The sequence below is a fragment of the Nyctereutes procyonoides genome, unplaced genomic scaffold (assembly GCF_905146905.1).
Source record: "Nyctereutes procyonoides isolate TBG_1078 unplaced genomic scaffold, NYPRO_anot_genome, whole genome shotgun sequence".
NCBI classification, from domain to species: Eukaryota; Metazoa; Chordata; class Mammalia; order Carnivora; family Canidae; genus Nyctereutes; species Nyctereutes procyonoides.
The window spans coordinates 3,970,657-3,992,494 of record NW_026575032.1 but is presented as its reverse complement, the minus strand read 5'-3'; the positions used below and the strand labels follow the sequence as shown (position 1 = coordinate 3,992,494).

At 39.9% G+C, this 21,838-nt stretch overlaps 1 protein-coding gene across 1 annotated transcript in view; it reads left to right on the top strand.

Annotated features, from left to right (window-relative positions):
- Positions 1-12,623: 12,623 nt before the first annotated feature.
- ANKRD50 (ankyrin repeat domain containing 50) overlaps positions 12,624-21,838 on the top strand; it is a 31,253-nt gene continuing 22,038 nt past the window's right edge. The window contains exons 1-2 of the mRNA XM_055317027.1: positions 12,624-12,841; positions 14,407-15,352. Of these exons, the coding sequence (XP_055173002.1) occupies positions 14,841-15,352 (512 nt within the window). The 5' untranslated portion in view covers positions 12,624-12,841; positions 14,407-14,840. The remainder of the gene's footprint in view (positions 12,842-14,406; positions 15,353-21,838) is intronic.

The following is a 21,838-nucleotide window of genomic DNA, read 5'->3' as shown; positions in this document are numbered from 1 at the left end:
AAACATGGTGGAAGGGACATAGTGTGAGTTCCAGACCACAGCCTCAAGAGACTTCCCAGGTTCTGCCTTAGCTCACATGGAACTCTGAGACCACCTCGCTGTGAAAAAGCCGTGGGAACAAAGCCCAGCCACCTCATTCTTTGCAGCTGACCCAGCTGGTGACCCAAACATGGGAGTGAAACCAGCTGAATACAACTACATTAGAGATCCTGGGTAAGACCAGCAGAACTACCCAGTCAATCCACAAAGAATGTGAAATATTTAAAGTATTGTCCTAAGCCACCAAGCTTTAGGTTATAATATGTGATGTAGCAATAGATAACTGATCCACCAAAAATCTAACATGCCTCCAAAAGCTGGATTAGAGGCAAACAGCAAGTTTTCCTTCATATACTGTTTCCTTTACTACAGAGCCATCTTGACAAATGTGCCAAAAATTGAGACTTTTTTTTTAAGATTTTATTTATTTATTCATGAGAGACACAGAGAGAGAGGCAGAGGGAGAGCAGGCTCCTTGTGGGGAGCCCGATGTGGGACTCGATTCCAGGACCTCAGGATCACACCCTGAGCCAAAGGCAGACGTTCAACCACTGAGCCACCCAGGTGCCCCTGGAGCCTCTTTATCAGCATTTTGATGCTACTTTTCTTCTACTTTCTAAGTCAAAAGGAGACCATACTGATTTCAGAAAAATGTATTATTTTACAATGTTTTTGTAATTTTAGAAAATACTTTTGAAATAATTTTATTAAATATAAATGTTTAGGGCATCCCCGGCGGCTCAGCAGTTTAGTGCCATCCTCAGTCCAGGGCGTGATCCTGGAGACACGAGATCGAGTCCCACATCAGGCTCCCTGCATGGAGCCTGCTTCTCCCTCTGCCTGTGTCTCTGCCTCTCTCCTCTCTCTCTCTCTCTCTCTCTCTCTCTCTGTGAGTGTGTATGTCACTCATGAGTGAATAAATAAAATCTTTTTAAAAAATAAAAAAAATAAGTAAAATAAATAAAAGTTTACTGTGAGGTAGTCAAAATTTCCAGATCTTTTTATCAGTACAAGAGCTCACAGGCCTAAATCCATATTCAGTTTCTCAGTTAGGCAGCCACTTTTGCAGGTTATATTTGCTCTGTTCTTTTACTGTCTGATTTTTCCTTTTTCTTGATTTTTCCTCCTTAACTTAAATGAAGTGAGAAAGACTTTGGGGTAAAATTGACCTATGCCATTATAGGAAATAGAGCGCAAGTCTGGGAAGTCTTGTGCTCTAGAAGAAGTACAAGAATTGCGTGCCTCAGGAGATTGTCAAGCAGGGCACAGCTACTGCACATTGATCGGCAACTGCTTTCTTTCGCTGCCTCATAAGCTTATCATCTTAGTTTCTTCATTCCCAATTCTTACAATAGTGTCAGTGGAATTTCTCGACCTCCTCTATGCAAATATATGGAATCTCCAATTGGAACTTTTAAAAGCTGTCATGGAGGAGGAGTCTGCCTCTAAGAAATTGATCATTTTATGTTCACTGTGTCTTGCCTTAAAAGTAGTTACTTATCTCTATCACCTATTCTAAATCTTCTTTGCCCTATGTATTTCCCATCTGAATAAATGCATAGGATATGAATTTTAACGTGGTTTAATTTAAACAGAAAGTGATCTCAATTCAGTGGCTGTTTATGATTTAAAATAAATGGTGTTGCTTTTCTTTTTAAAAAAGATTTATTTATTTATTTGAGAGAGAGAGAGAGAGAGCACTAGCTGGGGAAGGGGTAGAAAGACCCTTTTTTTAAATTTAAATTCAATGAATTAACATATAGGGTATCATTAGTTTCAGATAGAGTTCAATGATTCATTGGTTGTATATTACACCCCATGCTCTTTATAGCATGTGCCCTTCTTAATGTCCATCATCCAGTTACCCCTTCCCCAGTCTACCTCCCCTCCAGAGACCTTGATTTGTTACCTATAGTTAAAGAGTCTTCAGGCAACCCAGTGGTTTAGTGGTTTAGCACCGCCTTCAGCCCAGGGCGTGATCCTGGAGATCCAGGATCGAGTCCCACTCAGGCTCCCTGCATAGAGCCTGCCTCTCTCTCCCTCTCTCCATCTCTGTCTCTGTCTCTAATAAATAAATAAAATCTATTTAAAAAAGGGTCTTTTATGGTTTTTCTCTCCTCTGACTTCTTCTTATTTTATTTTTTCCTCCCTTCCCCTATGATCCTCTGTTTTTTTTCTTAAATTCCACATATGAGGGAAATCATATGATAATTATCTTTCTCTAGTTGACTTATTTTGCTTAGCATAATACACTCTAGTTCTATCCACGTCCTTGCAAATGGCAAGATTTCATTTTTGATGACTGAGTAATATTCCATTGTGTGCAAGCACACACACGCATGTGTGTATGTATTTATATATATAAACATATATATACACACATATATGTACATATATATCTTTTGGATAAATACCTTGTAGTGCAATCGCTGGGTCATAGGATAACTCTATTTTTGACTCCTTGAGAAACCTCCATACTGTTTTCCAGAGTGGCTGCACCAGCTTGCATTCCTACCAACAGTGTAAGGGAGTTCCCCTTAGGGAACTTTTCCCTTAGGGAAAAGTTTTCCCTTAGGGAAAGAGAGTCTTAAGCAGACTGTGCACGGATCACAAAGGGAGCTCAGTCTCACGACTCAGAGATCATGAGCCAAAATCAAGAGTTGGGTGCTCCACCAACTGCACCACCCAGACACCCCTGGTGTGCTCTTCAATCAATGATTTATTCAGTTGTTATGTGACATTAAAATACTTAACTTTGCACACACATTTTCATTAAAATATATTTTTCTAAATCCTTCGTTAATTCACTACCTATTTTTCTATTAGGTTTTCATTGTCAATGAGTTTATTGGCTTATTATCGATGTTAACAAAAATGTTAAAATTTTAAGGCAAATCTAAATAAAATTTTCTCCCTAAAGTTTAGAGTGTTAAAATAAATAAAACGGAACTACTTGGTGAATATTAAGTTGAAGGTAAACAATCTAACACCAATAAAATGAAAGAAATAATTGACTTTCTCACACAAGGTATCTCCCCCAGGATTGAAAAGGAATCTTAATATTTCATTCTAAGTTTCTAAATCCTCTATCATTTTTCTCTGTGGGTGATACCCTTCCTAGTTTTATTGAACTTTTCCCTCAGTATGCATTGCATGATGAGCCATTTCAATAATGATATACATACCCCCAAATAATGTGTTTCCTTATCCTTCTGAAATTCTTTCTTTGACAATCTCCAGCTAGGGTTTGCCCCCTTGTTTGCCTTCTCTATTCTTATCCTAGAGATGATGACTATTTCTAGAGAAAGTGGCAAAATTATGCACATACTGCTAACTGTCTTCCTAGGTTTCTCTGTTTCTCCTTACAAATGGAAACCTGATTTTTTCAGGGTAGCAATGTGTCTAGCTAATATAATCCATTTCCCAGCTTATCTTGGTAGTTCTGGTAACTTAGATGTGTGCAGAGAATTATTAGAAAAGTCTTACTCTCCTGACATAGGTTCTATGCACCCCTCATTCTCTACTTACCCTCATCTTCTTGTCTCCAAGATATGAGAAGGATATGAGGAAAGAACATGAGAAACTAGAGGTAGAATGCCATGTTGGCACCATGTAAGGTGACTAGCTGTCCTGGTTTACTAGGACTAAGGAGGTTTCTTAGATATGTGACTTTCAGTTTTAAAGCTGGGATAAGTTGGTCATCCCAGCATGATGTGACAATGAAAATGAAAGATATATACTTAGGATGGTGGAGGAGAAAGAAGAGGCTAGAAGGGTGATTCCTGATGGCACTCTAGAGGTACTGTATGAGCCATGCCATTCCGGCTTTTTATTACTAAAAGAAATAAGTCCTATGTATCAAACCATTGGATGTGGGTTTGTCATAGATGCTCAGATATGATCTCTAACTGCACTCACTATCTTCAAGCACTCTGATTTATGTGAAACACATGAGAGTCCATCTGAATGGTGTCATCTGCACTTGTACAGCACACAGCCTATGCAGACCAAAGCTATACTTTCTTAAAGCTACAAACCTCCTACGGTTCCAACAATGGTGATTTCCTGCAGGTAATGCTCATTGTTTCTTAGATATCTTCCCTCGCGAAATCTCCTCAAACTGTATCCCCTTTTTGTTCTTCATGTGTTTTTTTTAGAAAAAAAGAAATTAGTTCTCTTTTTCAAAGTGTATCTCTCCAAGTATGAAGTTGATTACTTCCTTTTCCATCTTACCTGGGGTCTTAATTTATCTGATTTGATTGAAAAATGTCTAGTTTTCTCTTTTTGAGATTGTAACAATAAATTTGATGGAATTTATATAATGATATGATCCTAGGGTAAACTAGTTTACCTCCATGTTAAATATTCTAGCAAAAAAATGAGATTTTGAATAAGTTATTAATGAGCTTGCTCACCTAAATCATCCGAAATTTAGATTTATCTTTTATTTGTTAAGTTTCTTAATTGTATATTAAGACCAAATATACAAAATCTTCTATGGAAAAAAATCAAAACTTCCTACTTAAGGTTAATGCTTAACTATTTTTTTTTAATTTTGAAGTAGCTACAAACATTCAGAACTTAAATCAACATTGTTGAAAAAATTTACTTCTGATTTATATATCCCCCTGCTTTCCTCAACATATCATCCTAGTTATATATAAAACTTTGGTAGTAAATTGAGTAAACCTGCTTCAGGTTTTCATTTATTAGTAAGGAGTTTGCTAGAACCTGATGTTTTTGTATATCTGGAAATATCATGTGGGTATCCGGTAGGCTAAAGTCAGAAACATCTTTGTTGAATAAAGGTTTCTAATGTAGTAAGAAATATGCAGTGGAGAGAAAAAACACTTGGAAATAAATATAAGTCCTCATTCAGTCTATATGATCTTAAAAAGTTCACTTCTGTCTCATTTTTCCTATTTATTTCCCAAATGGATTGTGCATATACTACAGAAAAGTAGGATGGTATAAATAAAGGTATATTGTTTCAGATCCCCAGAGCTATTTAAATAGCCCAAGACACTGGGTGAAAAGAGGGACAGGAGAAATTATATGTAGTATTTGTGAAATACTAGATTTATTTCTATCATATAATGTTTTAGTTATTTATTACAATATGACAAACCATTTTGCAACTTAGATGCTTAAATAGAAATCCTGTTGACATCACTTATAGTTTGTAGTCCCACTGGGCTCAGCTAGACAAATCTTGCAATGGGCCTACTTGGGGTTCTTCATGAAGTTGTAGTAAATGGTGGCTGGGGGTGGAGTCATCAGAAGGCCCAACTGGGATGATGGGCTGAGTGGGTCTCTCCACTCCTCCAGGTGGTCTCAGGGCCTCTCCACGTGGCCTCCTGGTGTGGTCTCTCCATATCAGCAAAGTAGCCAGACTTCTTTAATGGTGGTTTCCAAAGGTGACCATTCGAAGACATGACACAGAAGCTGCCAGTTCTCTTCAAATCAAGGTTAGGAGACAGGATAGTGTCACTCTGCCTCATTCTATTGGTTAATGAAAGTACAGGTCAGACTAGATACAATGTGAGGCAACGCTTAGGGGTGTAGACTCCAGTAAGCATGGTTCATTGCGGGTATCTTTGGAGTCTACCTAGGACAGGTATCCTTAATAGCTAAAAGAAAGGCATAAAAACAGTGCTTCCTTTTTCTAGTGTGGGAATCTATAGATGTGCCTTTTATTTATTTATTTATTTATTTATTTTTAAATTTTATTTATGACAGGCACACAGTGAGAGAGAGAGAGGCAGAGACACAGGCAGAGGGAGAAGCAGGCTCCATGCACCGGGAGCCCGATGTGGGATTCGATCCCGGGTCTCCAGGATCGCGCCCTGGGCCAAAGGCAGGCGCCAAACCGCTGCGCCACCCAGGGATCCCTAGATGTGCCTTTTAAAAAATAACTTTTGGGTGGTATTTTCATTATGTTTCTAGTGTACCAATTATCTCTGATAGAATGCTGTGTTTCATAGTCAAGAGACTCAGCCTATGGTACTCCTCAACCAATTTGGTTCTAGACTTGGGATTTCAGTTACATTTTTCCATCAGAGGAATTTTCAAAAAAAATAGAGGGGGCTTAATCAAAATGAAATGAAAATAAAAGGAATGCTCTAAACGAATGATCATGTATTAGGCTATCTGAAGAGCACAGGCACCTAGATAAAACTGATTAGGAAGGAGACTTCAAATTACTCCATGGAGGTCATTTAATATCTAGCCTAATGGAGAGAAAACAAAACAAACTTTCTGAGAAGTTAACCATTCTTCCATAGGTCTCTTGGCAGTGCTACATTATGACTGTTCCTGACTCCACCATCACCACAGTGAAATATAAATGAGTTCCCTGGCAACATGTGTGGGATGGGAAGCGTGGGATTCACAGGAGCCTTTGTGACCTTAGGAAAATGTTTTCTAAGATGAACTACTCCCACACATTCTTTGGTCAGTTTATTTTTATGCTTTCTAGTATGTTATATTAATCTTCCAAATTAACACAACCTACCTCTCAGAGGTTGCTGATGCCACAGTGTACTGGTGTAGCAAACAAGAGGCTTGGAGAAAAAAAAAAAAGAATGGTGTCTAGAAAAGCAGAGAGACTGAGGACAATAAATAAATATCTGTCATTTACCTTGGGCCTATCAAGTTAACAAATTATGTGCTGCAAATCAAGAGGTTAATTCTGTCTCATATTTCACTGAAATTTTATCAAAGAATGCGTAGTACATAGACATAATAAAGTTAGAGAAATCCACCTTGACAAATGACATTTTGCATTATTTTAAATTACTATAATTATATGTAATTATTGTTGTTTTTACATATGACCATATGACACAGGAGTTAAGAATATAATTTATTACTAAGTCAGTTTCAGCTGTTCTAGATATTTAAAATGTGATTTAGAGAATACACAAATGACCTTTATCCGGATAAGAGATTTGATAAAAGGCTGATAGTGACATCATAGTTGGAAACGGGCATTTAAACTATATATAAGTCTATATTAGAAAAGGTAGGGAAGGGCAGCCCAGGTGGTTCAGCAGTTTAGCGCCACCTTCAGCCCAGGGCGTGATCCTGGTGTCCCGGGATCGAGTCCCACCCACATCGGGCTCCCTGCATGGAGCCTGCTTCTCCCTCTGCCTGTGTGTGTCTCTCTCTCTGTGTGTGTGTCTCTCATAAATAAATAAAATCTTAAAAAAAAAAAAAAAGGTAGGGAAATGCAGTATGAGAATCCAATGGAAGGACATATGTTAGCAGATTCTATTTTGCTACTTTAAATGCCTTGCTGTCTTTGGTAGCTGGGCAAAGATACGAGTTTCAGATTCACGTGTACTATAGGTTTAATTTTAGGGTCTACTGAGAGTTTTTGCTCCATCTAGGAGCCTGTAGGACACAGAGAGCACTGTAGCAGCTACTCAGTAACCACAGCTAGGGAGTCTTTATTCCGGTTAGCTGGTAACTCTGCAAAATACATCTTATTTTGGAGTTTGTTTAATCGTTTGAAGGAAAGGAGACTACACCTTACACATTTTATAAGCAAAAACTATTTTTAGGCTTGTTTTTAAGAACAGTAACAAATAAAGCTGGCAACCGTACTTTTAAAATGTAAAGCTTAAATAAGCTTTCTTTTAAAAGGAGCATAGAAGCAGACAGCCACAGCCGGATGTTCCCATCATAATGCTTACTATGTCAAAGACTTCTGTAGTCTAGGGCCACATCAGGGCCAATTAACTAACATAACTTGTGTATGTTGGTGTAAACAAAGCATTGTTATGAGCAGTAGTATTACAATAATCTGGAAGGGGTTTGGTAGACCTTCATAGTTATTTGCAGCTTCTGCTATGGTCTTGTTTAATATTAATAGCGTGTGAGATGCATTAGCAGTGAACAGAGTTCTTTAAATTTGTGGGGAAATTTGAAAGACTGCCAGCAATAACTCTTTTCCGGACTCTTTCCAGATGCAAAGTAACTAACTCCTTCCTTTCAAGGGTAGTGTGAAGGATAGCAGCTGGGGAAAAAAATACAGTACGACTATGGGAGGCTAGGTACAGCCAACTCCTGGTGTTTGTAATAGAGAAAATTTCAAGTTTGTTGATCCTACCAGGCATTTGGTATACCAGTCAGGTGTGCTGTGGCCTACTGCTGTTACTGTTGCTGCAGCCTTTGACATGCATGAACTCACCAGGCTGCCACTTCAGAGAATCAGGAGTAAATATGGAATGCTGCAGGTAAGGTGTAGCTGAAATAGAGACTGAGTTACCTACCCTGTAGGAGAACATAGAGCAAGGAGGCTGAATGCTTTGTGAGGTAAACAGAGTTCTTTAAACTTGTGGCATAATATGGAAGACTGCCTGCCATTGATATTTATCTTAAAAATTACTGTGTAAACAAATCTGAGTGATGGACACTACTTACACTAGAGGATTAAAAGGAATCCTTTGAATTTTCACTTAAAATCGTTAACCCTAAAATTAAAATAGTAGACTTTTGCAGTTTTTAGGTATTGTAATTATTGAAAGCAAAAGTTGCAAACAGGAAAATGTTGAAGTATACCTCTACCAATCAAGAAAGGAACTGAATGGGGGATCCCTGGGTGGCTCAGCGGAATAGCGCCTGCCTTTGGCCCAGGGCACGATCCTGGAGTCCAGGGATCCCGGCATGGAGCCTGCTTTTCCCTTTGCCTGTGTCTCTGTCTCTCTCTCTCTCTCTCTCTCATAAATAAATAAATAAATCTTTTAAAAAAAAAAGAAAGGAACTGAATGTACTTCGCGATAGGGCACAGACATTATAAAAGACTTAGTTTTCAAATTTGTAATTGTAAAAAAAAAATTTGTGATGGTGCTTTGGTGCTTTGGAGCACTTAAACTTGTGAGGAGAATCTTTTCATAGAGCTTCTGTTTTTCAGTGAATAAAATTATATTTCGTATCTAACTGGATTAAAAATGAGAAGACCCATAATTTTGCAGTATCTAAATTTGGTTGCAACTATCAAAATAAACATAAAGAAAATATATATGATGAGCTTTGTCTTGTAAAAGTATTTGCTGAATGATGTTACTCTGAGTGAGGTTGAAAAAAGAACACTCCTATGGGAAGATTTGGGCTGAAAACTGTGCACTTCAATATAAAGACATTTAAATTGAGAATATATTTTATTTATTAGAGTTTGCTTTGAACTTACTAGATACCTCAGCACTTACAGAGAAATTTTCAATTGAAAACATCATGGTAAGGATGCCTGGGTGGCTCAGCGGTTGAGCGCCTGCCTGTGGCTCAGGACGTGGTCCCGGGATCGAGTCCCACATCAGGCTCCCTGCATGGAGCCTGCTTCTCCCTCTGTCTATGTCTCTGCCTCTCTCTTTGTGTCTTTCATGAATAAATAAAACCTTTAAAAAATATAGACCATGGTATACAGAGAAGCATTAATGGTGTCAATAATTTCAAATTTATTCAAATCTGAGAAAGATTTGAGGCAATTTTTATGAACAGATTAAAAATAAGGAAAACTACATTTTAAAAAAGTGCATTCTCTGGAAAAATACCAGTATGTAGTGCTAGAAAAAAAATACACTAAGAAATTGATTAATCTATGTGACTATGTACTGAGTTTGCTGCTTATGCCATTTTTAGCATTCATGTAATTGATAAAAAAGCCATAAAATTTAGTGTATAAATATATATTTATGTGTTTATATATGTAACTTATATTATTGGAAAATAATATTTCAATAGAACTATTCGATATCTCCACCAAATATAATCAAACTTCCATTCAATAAATAAATATATCTAAGAATTAAACAATTTTAATTGTTTCTCTTTTTTGTTCTCAAAAAATGTCCTGGTTAGATCGGTAAATAGGCCCACTAAGTGTAAACACATGAACACACACATACATGTTAGATATATACATGTGCACATGTCTAATATATATGTGTATATATATATATATATATATTTTTTTTTTTTTCCTCCCCAACAATGGAGATCTCAGCTTTTGGTGAGAGAGATTTAAAGGCAGCAATATGGTTTAGAGGAGGTGGAAAAAACAAAAAACATCATTTTTGGATGGATATTTCAAAAGAAAAGTAGGCTAAAATAATCCTGTTTCCTTTGCCCTGCAACAGTTCCCCAGATTTTAAGAAACTGTCTTCATCCAGCCACAGTCGTGTATGACCCATCACTAAGCTCAGCACAATGCCAGGTACGTTGGAAGCTTCAAGTAAGTAATTATGGAAGGAAAGAACAGACGGGCTTTACAAGCAGGGAACCTTGCAAAGTGTTGGGAATGCAAAGCTGTGTAGGGCATAGTCCCTCCTCTTCAGAAATGTTTCTATTCGGGAAAGCAAAAAAGCCATAAAAGTGAAATGTGAAATAAACTTTAAAGCCAAAAAATTCCAAACAATCTGAAAATTAATTACAGCTCAGTTATTGCTGACGCATTTCAAGTAGTGTTCTGCGATAGTTATCATAAATATATATATATATATATATATATATATGGGAATCCCTGGGTGGCTCAGCAGTTTAGCGCCTGCCTTTATTTAGCCCAGGGTGTGATCCTAGAGTCCAAGGATCGAGTCTTACATTGGGCTCCCTGTATGATGGAGCCTGTTTTTCCCTCTGCCTGTGTCTCTGCCTCTCTCTCTATGTCTCTCATGAGTAAATAAATAAAATCTTAAAAAAGAAAAATGGGCCCACTAAACCAAGTTTCCGTAACTTCTCTCTGTACGGGGCAGAAATTATTTCAATTATTATATTAGCAAGTAGTTTGATGGAAATGCTAGTACGATGCACATATTTATGATTTTTTTTCTCTAAACATATATTACAGCCATGAAATTGAAGGAGTCGAAGGCTATAAAGCTTCGTGGCGAACAAGCTAAGCGGTAATTAAAATGGCTTATTAAGCAAATGCAAATCAAAATTGTATTTTTTTTTTTTTTAAATCAAGTTTCAGCTCTCGAATTCTGGAGAATTTAGATCTTCTGCCTTTTTTGCTTGTGCTTTGGAACAGAACCTCGGGATTCACACACACACACACACACACACACACACAATGAATTAAATAGTAAGATCAGAAAAAAAATAAATAAAAATAAAAAATAAATTTAAAATAAAGATAGATAGATAGATAGATAGATAGATAGATAGATAGATAGATGATAGATAGTAAGAGCAGGGGATCCCTGGGTGGCTCAGCGGTTTGGCGCCTGCCTTTGGCCCAGGACGCGCGACCCTGGAGTCCCGGGATCGAGTCCTGCGTTAGGCTCAGCCTGCTTCTCCCTGTTTCTGCCTCTCTCTCTCTCTCTCTATCATGAATAAATGAATCTTAAATAAGAATAAACAAATGCTAAGATCAGCAAGCTGCAAATGGGTATTCCTAGCCAGGAATAAACAGAGCGCACGGCTAAGCCGAAGCGCAATCTATCTGGTCATACGTCTTTCTAGTTAACTGGGATAGCTGCACTTTGAAATTCCAGGGGGAAAAAAAAAAAAAAAGAAAGAAAGAAGAAACAGATGGCAGGCTGGGTTAGTATTCGGGAAATAAGTATTCGAATTAACGGAGAATGGGAGAAGGAGAGCTCGCGGCTTCAGCGTCAATAATAAAACAGTGAAGACAGCGCGTTTTCTGCTCGGTCGGCTGCCGCACACCCACGTTCCCAGCAGAGAGGCGGCATCTAAGGCGGCGGGGTCCCCGCGAGCGCGAGCAACCGGCCCGAGCGGCCCCCCGGGGACTGCCCCAGCCGGGCTGACCGCGACCGTGGACTCCCCCCGCCGCGGCGCCCGTCCCGGGGGGGGGGGGAGCCCGACAGCGGACCCCGACTCCTGCCACCTCCACCCGGCGGCGGCCGCGTCCCTCCAGAAGCGGGGGAGCCGCCCTGCACCCCGGCTATACTTTTCAGTCGCACAACAGCCCTCCCGGTCCTTGGTCCTTGGTCCTTGCCCGGCTCCCTTGCGTCCCGGACTGAGAAAGGAAAAGGCACCCCGGGAATCTAAGGGATTGCACGGGAGCCGGGCGGTCGGGGCGGGGAGGCGGCCTTTGGAACAAGGGGTGTGAGGAGCAGCCAGGGGCAAGCCCCCCAGCTCGCTCCCACCCGGGGGCGGCCAGGGCGCCCCCCGCCCCGAGCCGAGCCCGCGAGCCCCTCCGGCCTGGAAGACAAAGGAAGGCTCGGGGCCGAGCGGTGCGCGGTGGGTGGGAGCGGCGACTCGCGTGAGCTCGGGGACGTGAGAACGCAGCCCCCGCCCCTTCCCCGCCCCCCGAGAGGCGGGGCCCCAAGGCCACCCCCGAGAAGGGTTGTCCTGCGACGCCGGCAGCGGGGTCCGGGCGCCCGCACACGCCCGGGCACAGGCGGCGGCGGCGGCGGCGGCGGCGCGGCGGGGAGGAGCCGGCGGGCGAAGAAAGGCCGCGCGGGCGGCGGGGGCGGGGCGGGGCCTGCGCGGGGGCGGGGCCGCGGGTGGGCGTGGCCGGGGCGGGGCGGGGCCTGGGCGGGGCCTGGGCGGGGCGGAGCCGGCCGCGTCCCGGGCTGCCTGAGACAGTCATTGCCCTGGCGGCGGCGGCGGCGGCGGCGGCGGCGGCGGTTGGCCGGTGGGGGCTGGGAGGAGCTCGACCGAGGCTGCCGGGGCAGCTGGGACTGGCCGTCGCCGGGGGCCAAGCGGGGGATCTGGAGCCGAGAGCGAGCCCCGGGCCGGGCGGAGGACGCGGCTGCAGCTGGAGCCCGGGGAGCGCTGGCGGCCGCGGATTCTCGGAGGAGCAAGTGTCCGGGGCTCGGCGGCGGCGGCGGCCGAGGTAACCGAGGGGCGGCAGCGGCGGCACGAGCCAGGCCCCTCCTCGGCTCGGGGGCTCGGGGGCTCGGGGGCTCGGGGGCTCGGGCTGTGGCTGGGCTCGAACCTGACTCCCCCGCCCGCGCCTTTGCAGCCCTTGGGCCGCAGACCCCACTTCTCCCCCTGGATCTGCCCCGGGGGGTCGGGCGGGGGCGGCGCGGGGCTGGGGACCCTCGGGGCGGCGACCCCGCCACTGGGATCCGCGAGGACGTCGGGCACCCCTCCCCCCCGAGACACACCCCAAAATCTCGGGGCGGGGCGGGGTGTTGGGGCGTTCCCAGCGCTCTGAAGGGAAGAGGTGCGTGGCCTCCCGAGGTGGCCCCCCTGCGGCTCCTGGCGGCCGCGCCATCCGAGGTGGTTCCCGTCCCTGGGAATCCCGGAGTTCCTTTTGTCCGTCAGCTGGAAGCAGAGGCCGGAGCTGTCGGCACCCCCCTCCCGCCCCCCAGCCCTGAAGCGCCCCGCTCCCCCGCGGCAGCCTTTTCTCGGGCCCCTGCCGTAGCTTGCGTCCCTCGCGCCCATCCGAACCCTTCGTCCTCAGCGCGGGGGAAGGACGGACGGACTCGCGTCACCCTCGTAGCTAGAGGTGTCATTCATGGAAGATCATCCCCAGCCTCCCCTAAAAAAAAAAAAAAGAATTCTTTTTTTTTCCCCTCCCTCCCTCCCTTCCCCATTCCCCTCCAGCCGCAGTCGGGGTAACGATCCCCTAGATTTTGCGAACTATCAACAAAAGAAGTGGGACTTAGGCGAGTAGACAGAGTCCGGGACTGGCTGGACTGTGCAGTGTAACGGAGCTTCCTTTCACGGGCGCTGTTCCACCAAGCTAGTCGGAAGGACCTTTTGGGCCAAGAGTTAAGGATGTTACTGTGTGTGCATAGAGCCCCCCCCCCTTTTTTTTGTTCTTCCTACAGTAAGTTTACAAACAACAACAACAACAACAAAAATCTAGGGTAACGATTGAAATGTAAGCTGTTTGGGAAGCATAACCGTAGAGGAAGGAAAACGTAATTCTGATTCTGGGGGGGGGGGGGATAATTGTCCAACTTTTTGAAAGTGCCAAAGATTAAGTACATGGTTTGTTTTTTTTTTTTTTTTTTTGGAAATATATGGATCTTTGGGATTATTTTAAGTGGCAGATTGTATCCTTTGTAAGCTTCTAAGTAAATAAGCTCTTAACATTATGATATTTTGCCCTAAGACTTATTTTGGTTACTTGTGGAAATGTTGATTTTCCCAGGCATCTTGAACCTAGGAAACCTGTGAACAGGTTCGTTAAGAATCTACCCTCTTGAAAAGTGCATTTGAGGAGTGCTTTGGATTATGAAGGCCTGTCATTTCTGCCACATAAAAGGCCATAATCTGAAACAGTTTCCTCGCTGGCAGTTGCCCAGAGGCCTGAAACTGGCAAGGTCTAATAGTTTGAGCCACTGTCCTTCCACAAGAAATATAGAGCTACCTATCTGCTGTATACGCGTAATCTACTATTTGATGGCATTTACTATAACGGACATATTTTCTGCATCTAATTTTCAGATACAGAGTTAACACTTCGAATCTGGAGAAGCATTTTGTACAAATTGAAAGATTGGGCATTCTCTTTAGTTTTCCAGATGTATTGTCTCATCTGTACACTTGAAACATCCACAATCACATAAACTCCAGACATAACCATGGAGTTATGTGACCCATCAAGATTTAGGGAAAGTATTGCCATGCTTTGGAACCAGGCAATTTTCTACCAGTTCAACAGTTAAACTAATATATTCTCTGCTGATAATCAAGAGTAAAGAGCCAAATAAAGTCATGCACATTCAGTTGGCAAGTGGCATCTGTGGCTATTGAGTTTTACTGTAACTCGTTATGTATCATTCAAAGTCAACTTAATATGCAAGTTATGTCCTAATGGATGTAAAGACCCGTGTTGATGTATCCAGGATCTAGCAGATGTTGAAGATAAGGAACCTATTATGACTAATCCTTGGGAAGAGAAAGTCTGCAAAATGGCTCAAACGAGTTTACTGCAGGGGAAGCAGTTTTACTGTAGGGAGTGGGTTTTCCACAAGCTTCAGCATTGCCTCCAGGAGAAAACTAACTGCTGCAATAGTGCTGTCAACACACCATCCCTTGTAATGAATTCTGGGAATAATGCTAGTGTTGTCTCTGGAAAAGGAGCTGCCTGGGGTGTGTTGTTGGTAGGAGGGCCTGGCAGTGGCAAGACAGCCCTATGCACTGAGCTGTTGTGGCCAAGTTCACCTACAAGCTTGCAGAGAGGTTTACATCGACAGGCTTTGGCCTTTCATTTCTGCAAAGCCCAAGACTCTGATACTTTGTGTGTTGGAGGGTTTATTAGAGGTCTAGTTGCCCAGATCTGCCGCAGTGGACTACTCCAAGGATATGAGGATAAACTAAGGGATCCAGCAGTCCAAAGCCTCTTACAGCCTGGAGAATGTGAAAGGAACCCAGCTGAAGCATTTAAAAGGTAACAATAAGAATGCCCTGATGTTGTGGTTTCTAAGCAAAAATTCACGTTTTCTAGATTCTCTCTCTCTCTCTCTCTTTTTTTTTTTGTTTTTTTAGTTGTTTATTTATTTATTTTTTTAATTTTCTGGGGTACCTGTACTACCTCTGTGTATTTGGGGGTAATCTGTAGTTGAAATACACATGTCCACTTTGACTATTGAAAGAAACAGAATTTAAGCTTTGTGTTGCATGGGATATGGATTAAAAGTATGTCTTTTATGTTACTTGTTTAATAACAGAATGTGAAGCACTGTTGAAATTTAATTTTTTTAAACTTATGATAATTATTTATTTACTTTTCTACTGTTATCTATAACTGGTGAGGGATATATTTTCCTTTGGTAGAGAAAACCATTTAGCTGCCTGAAAGTGGGCTACGTTTTCGGGGAGAGCGAACTGAATATCATGCTGAATTTAAAGGAACTTTCAGCATAGAATCTATTATCTTTTTTGCTTATAGTATCATTATTTCTCTAAGACAAGTTCTCTTTGAAAGAGATCATTGACCATTGAGAATCTGCAGAAAATCTGTGTTTTTGGGATTTATTCCCCTATCAAGTAAACAAAAAGTTAAGTGGTACTTTTAAATATGTGATATTTATAAAATAATGAAAATCTGGCATAATTTTAGTATTTTTAGTGGTCAATGTGAAAAACAACTTTTCCCTAACCTCAATTAAGCATTTTCCCATAGGTAAATCAACTGGTCTAAGAAGTGAGCAAGTTGCTTTTTAGAGTTGTTGTAGATCCAAAGTGTATTCAAGAAAATGTGATTCCTTGAGAATAATTCTTTGCATATCACCCGTCTCTGCTCATTGCAAAAGAAGCAGGCAAATTGTTATTTTTGTGCTTGCTATTGCCTCCCTGCTACTTGCATTACCCATTTTCCATAGACTTTTATCCCTGCACGGTAAATAGTTCTTAGCAGGCAAAAGTTTGTTCCCTAAAGCGGCAGGTATACTGTGTGGTGGAGATAGGCATACCTGTGTGTGTGTGTGTGTGTGTGTGTGTGTGTGTGTGTGTGTGTCTGTCTGTCTGTGTGTGACCATATGTCCGTCTGTTTCTCTGTGTGTCCCTTAGAGTCATTGAAACAGGATTTGAATCGCTATGAAAGGAGTGATTCCTGTTTTTATGATGTCCTCAAATGTAATGGCATTATAAATCTATTAATTTTTTTTATTTTTTTAAATCTATTAATTTTAAGTGATAATTGAAAATACTAATAATATAGCAAACACTGTGTCATTGTTCTAAATGATTTACAAATATTGTTACATAATTTTCATAGCAGTCCTGTGAGATAGGTGCTGTGATTACTCCCACTTCATGAATGAGGAAGCCAAGGCACAGGAAGCTTAAGTAGCTTGTTTAAGGTTACAGGCTAGTCAGTGGCAGAGCTAGGATTTGAAGCATGTGTGTATGTGCACAGGTTTGTAGTCATAGAAACTCTTTGAAGGACTCCAGGGGGAGAGTAGATTGGAAGTTTGTGGAGGACAGGGGTGTGTGTCACAGTTGTGATTTGGAGTGTAGGTTTCAGATTACTCATATAAGTGATGTGTAGTAGTAATCTGGAATGATCTTTATGGATAGTGGTATATGAATTCAAACATGACAGGTATATTAAAGTCACCCAAAGGGAGGTATCTTTGAGAGGTGAGGTGTGATATTATTGCAGTTTTTAATGTATAATTATAGTTCAATAAAACTCAGGGCAAATCTGTTATCTTTTCCTGTTAGCCACCAACATCAGGGTTAAAACTATTAGATCATTTTTAAGTAACAAGTAAATCTGATAGGTGATACTGGTGCACAAATATGAAATACCAGGTTCAGTGGACAGTTTTAAAAATGGAATCACTGTGAATGGAACCAGTAGTGTAGTCCTTAATATATAAAACTCTGTAAGATACTTAAAATCTCTGTATATCAACAGCTCTTTTCCTATGGACTTTCTACTATCTCTGATGATCCTAACACTAGTTGAAGAGCTGAATTTTCATTTTTTATAATGTGATTTCTTGTAAGTTATGTGGATTTAACATATTAGTGTTTCAAAGAACTTAGCTAAGTTGAATTTATTAGTCCAACTAAATTAAGCAGTTATACAGTTTATACAGTTTATTCTCTTAGAATTCATATGGAAATTTCTAATGTCTTTAAAAATTTTTAAATCATGTCTGATAACTCTATATTTTTGCTTTATTTTGATTTTGAGCATATCATTCTGTATGGTAGCATAGATTTTTCTGAAAAAGGTCCTTCTACTCAGATGGTCCCCCTATTTTTTTCCCTGTGTGACTTTTAACTAATTGAAGGGAAATAAGCAATTAGAGCTATATGTAAAAACCACACCAGTCCTGATTTTCTGATTGACAGAAGGAACTAATCACTTTGTATTCCTAATCTGTATTTTGATAGAGGAAGCATAGCCTTTTATTTGGACCATTTTGGTGCTCTTAATCTCTTCCTAGATTTTTCAAAAACCTGGGTCGCTTTCTTTCTTCATCATTAAAGTAATTAATCAAATAAATTAGATGACTCTGGTATTGTAACAACTGTTTATGGTGATTTATAGAGTACATTTCCTTTAAGACTGAAGCTCTAATATAACCGTAGTCAATTGCAAATATGACAATGCAGTTCATAGTTAAAGAGAAATATTTTTGCATTGGATGATCTTTTTGGACAGAGTCAAGATTTTATTTTAAGTTTATTGGTGATTGGTTAAATAAGTCCTTTAGAGCATTTTAATAGGAATTGATTTTATTTAGGCAGGGAGAAATGTAATTTAACAGGTAAACAATCACTGTTTTCAAGAAGTTATAATATTTTAAGCGAGACAGAGATCAAAGCATATTATAATATGCTTTTGAAAAAAATTAAGGGTAGCCCCGGTGGCTTAGTGGTTTAGCGCCGCCTTCAGCCCATGGTGTGTGATCCTGGAGACCCGGGATCGAGTCCCATGTCAGGCTCCCTGCATGGAGCCTGTTCTCCCTCTGCCTGTGTCTCTGCCCCCCCCCCCATTCTGTGTCTCTAATAAATAAATATAATCTTTAAAAGAAAAAAATAAAAACCAGTTTTGTACTGTTACTTTTTAAACATCTAACACTTAATAATATTGATAGTTTAATATATTCACGTATGAAACAATTTAATAGTAATAGAAAATTGATAAAAATCTTAGTTCTTCACAGATTCACAAAGTTGGGGGAATTGCAGAGAAGCGATTTATTATTGAATACATTTTTATACACTTTCTTCAATTTACTTCCTAAAATTTTCCCTAGTTTTTATCTTCAATAATACTAGATAGAATATGTAATACCACAAAAAAAAACTTCTTACATGAAGTCATACACCTACATGGTAACTTGTTAATTACTGGTCTATTGAAATCCTTTTTCCTATGTGATAATAAAAATAAGATGGGGGATCCCTGAGTGGCGCAGCGGTTTGCGCCGGCCTTTGGCCCAGGGCATGGTCCTGGAGTCCCGGGATCGAGTCCCACATCAGGCTCCCTGCATGGAGCCTGCTCTCCTCTGTGTCTCTGCCTCTCTATTTGTGTCTCTCCTGAGTAAATAAATAAAATCTTAAAAAAAAAAAAAGAACGTTATTTTACTCTAGTTAAATGCTGCTTTCTTTCCTTTCTGTCATAATATAGTATCTTGATTTTTAGATTTAGTTGTCAAAAATTTCTTCTGATATTCACTGATTTTTATAGCAAATATTTGAGTCTTTTGTGTTTTAAGCACAGTTCAGCTGGAGATACTTCTTGAGAACCTTCTGTGTGTTAGGTCGAATTCAGCTGTACATAAATCAGTGAATAGAACAGACATTTGCCCTGCCTTCATGGAGCTTAAGTTCTTACAATAAAATTTATTTGTATAAAGGGAAATAATATTTGGGGTAAATACTTGTTCGAGTGTTCATGATACACTTGAATGTTTTAACACTAGTTGCAAAGAGTTATATGATCTGCTAAAGGGAATGATGGATGAAGACCCCTTAATTTATTTTCTTTCCCTTTTCCCTGTTTCTCTTTTAATTGGTTAAGGTATTAAGAATTAACAAAGCTATTGTTGCTATATTTAGATTTTTTTTTCTCATTTCTGTTGATGAAACTAAGTTAATGACAATTACATTTTTATTTGAGAATTAGAGACTGATTTCTTTTTCTTTTTTTCTTTGCCTTTTTCCCTTTGCCAGTTTTGCCTTTTCAGGCTCTTTTTGGAAAACTTTGTATATTTTGTGTATTTTCTAGATTTAGTGTTACAGTTCCCTGGCAGTCATAAAACTGTAAAACAAATCTCAGTTATTTTTGACAGAAGTATCAAGATATCTAAGTTAGGGAATGTGAGAAGGAGTGTGGTAGTTTCAGATCTTGTGACTGGTTTAGAGGCAGAAATGAATGAATGTGGTTATTTCATTCAACCAGAAACTCCTTTCTGAACCTTCCTGTCATGGTCCTTGAACCCAAGGGTGTTCTTGGCAATTTAGATGGATGTGGTGCTAGGAAATACAAATTTTTTTTCCTGATAGATCTCATTCTGTAATTTTTATTTCTAATTAACAATCTACAGGACCGGGTATGAGTTTTCTATGTGTTGTATCAATTTTCCGGAGTAAAAGAATTTTGTTCTGTGCTATGTGCAAATGAAATAAAATTGTGATGAGGAATTAGGATGACTGACTCTAACTTTGAGAGTTTAGCAGAAAAAAAATGTGTTAGTAGTGAAATGCTTGTTAGAAAGGAATTGAAGACCAAATGACATTTGTTTATGTCAGATGGGAATCCTCAAATGGTTAAATCTTCTAATCTTTTTATTTCCTTCTTGAACATTTATAATTTTTCACTTGTATCTCTTTAGATTTTTAGCTTCTTTATGCATGCATCTTCTGTTATCTCCTCTATTAGGCATATGCTTCTTCATGACATTATTCATGACTGATTAATTTTTTATGTTTACCATAGTGCTTTGAACAGCACTTTGCATATAGTAAGTGATAAATGATTATCATTTGAATGAGTGAATAATGCTACTTACCTATCTAGAATATGTTTGAACCTAATTGAAGGACAGCTGAAGCTCTTGCAAAAGAAAGAATTGAACTGTTATATCATTTAGGTCAGTTTTCCATGCAGACCAGTCTGGTATAGTGATTATTAATTTATTAACCTGCTGTGTCTGCTCTTTAGCATGTATGAATATGGCATTAGTCCTGATAGTTTTAAGTGGTCAGATGTCTATCTTCTGCCTTAACTGGCTCCAAGTATTTTTGGCATACTCAACAAAGGGACAAGAACAGAATGAGACTGGAATGTGTGCTTCCCTCTTACTTTTGGTTTTGGGGTATTTTCAAGGCAAAATATTCCCTTTCCATGATCTGTCTTGTATAACTAATACTATTTAAAATAATTGTCATTATCTATTCCTAGCGATTATCAGATTAAAAGATCTTGTAAAGTATCTTTACTGTTCATATTTTAAATAAATGAATATTTTCATAATCAAAATTCTATATTTCTTTTTAGTCTAAGATAGTCATTTTTCATTGAATTGTCTGTTGTTTCCAACTTTTAACCATGTTATTTTTACTTTAAGATGGACTTCCATTTATTCAAACCCACCCATGTTCCCTTCCTAAAACCTCTTCTTTCTACCCCTGATGGATTCTTTCTCTTTTATACATTATATCTAAGAGCCTTCCATTGATTCCCATTCCTGGTACACCTTATCATTTTTACGAATGATTCCTTAACCTTTAGTCACTTCTGCTGTAATGACATAACCTAAAAAAAAAAAAAAAAAAGAAAAGAAAAGAAAAATGACATAACCTATTGGTCCATATTTATGCTGTTTGATTTCAGCCACGTTTTTAGTTCTGCTTGGTCATTCTTTCATTTACTTCTTAGCTCAGAATTTTTTTTTTTTTTTTTTAGACCAGAGAGAGTAAAAGTTATGCCCTACAAATAGAATATTTTTTACCCAATTCAGGAAATTCCATACACACACACATCCAGATTTTTATTTGTTCTTGGAAAGAAACGGAAATTTTGACAATATTAGGTTCTCATTCTTTTGAATCAGTAATCTGGTGGAACTGAGTTAGCTGCTGTCTTTAGATGGGGCCTACATGCCCTCATTTGATTGAGTTTCCCCAACTCTATTACTCTATTCCAAGACCACTTCATTTGTCTATAAATCCAGCCTGGCTCCTACTGGCATTTTCATACAGAAACATGTTACCTATTCCTCTGAAAAAAAAATAGATTTTTTCAAATTTCCCACTAAATCTTCATATCTTGAATTTTTGTATGCAAATACTACTTTCACCTCATTTTTTAACTTATTGAAGTCAGACTTCTATGTATCCATAATCACAGAAAGATATTTATGCATAGTAGATTTTGAACTCATTGCTCACTCTATCTTAGCCTTAGAAT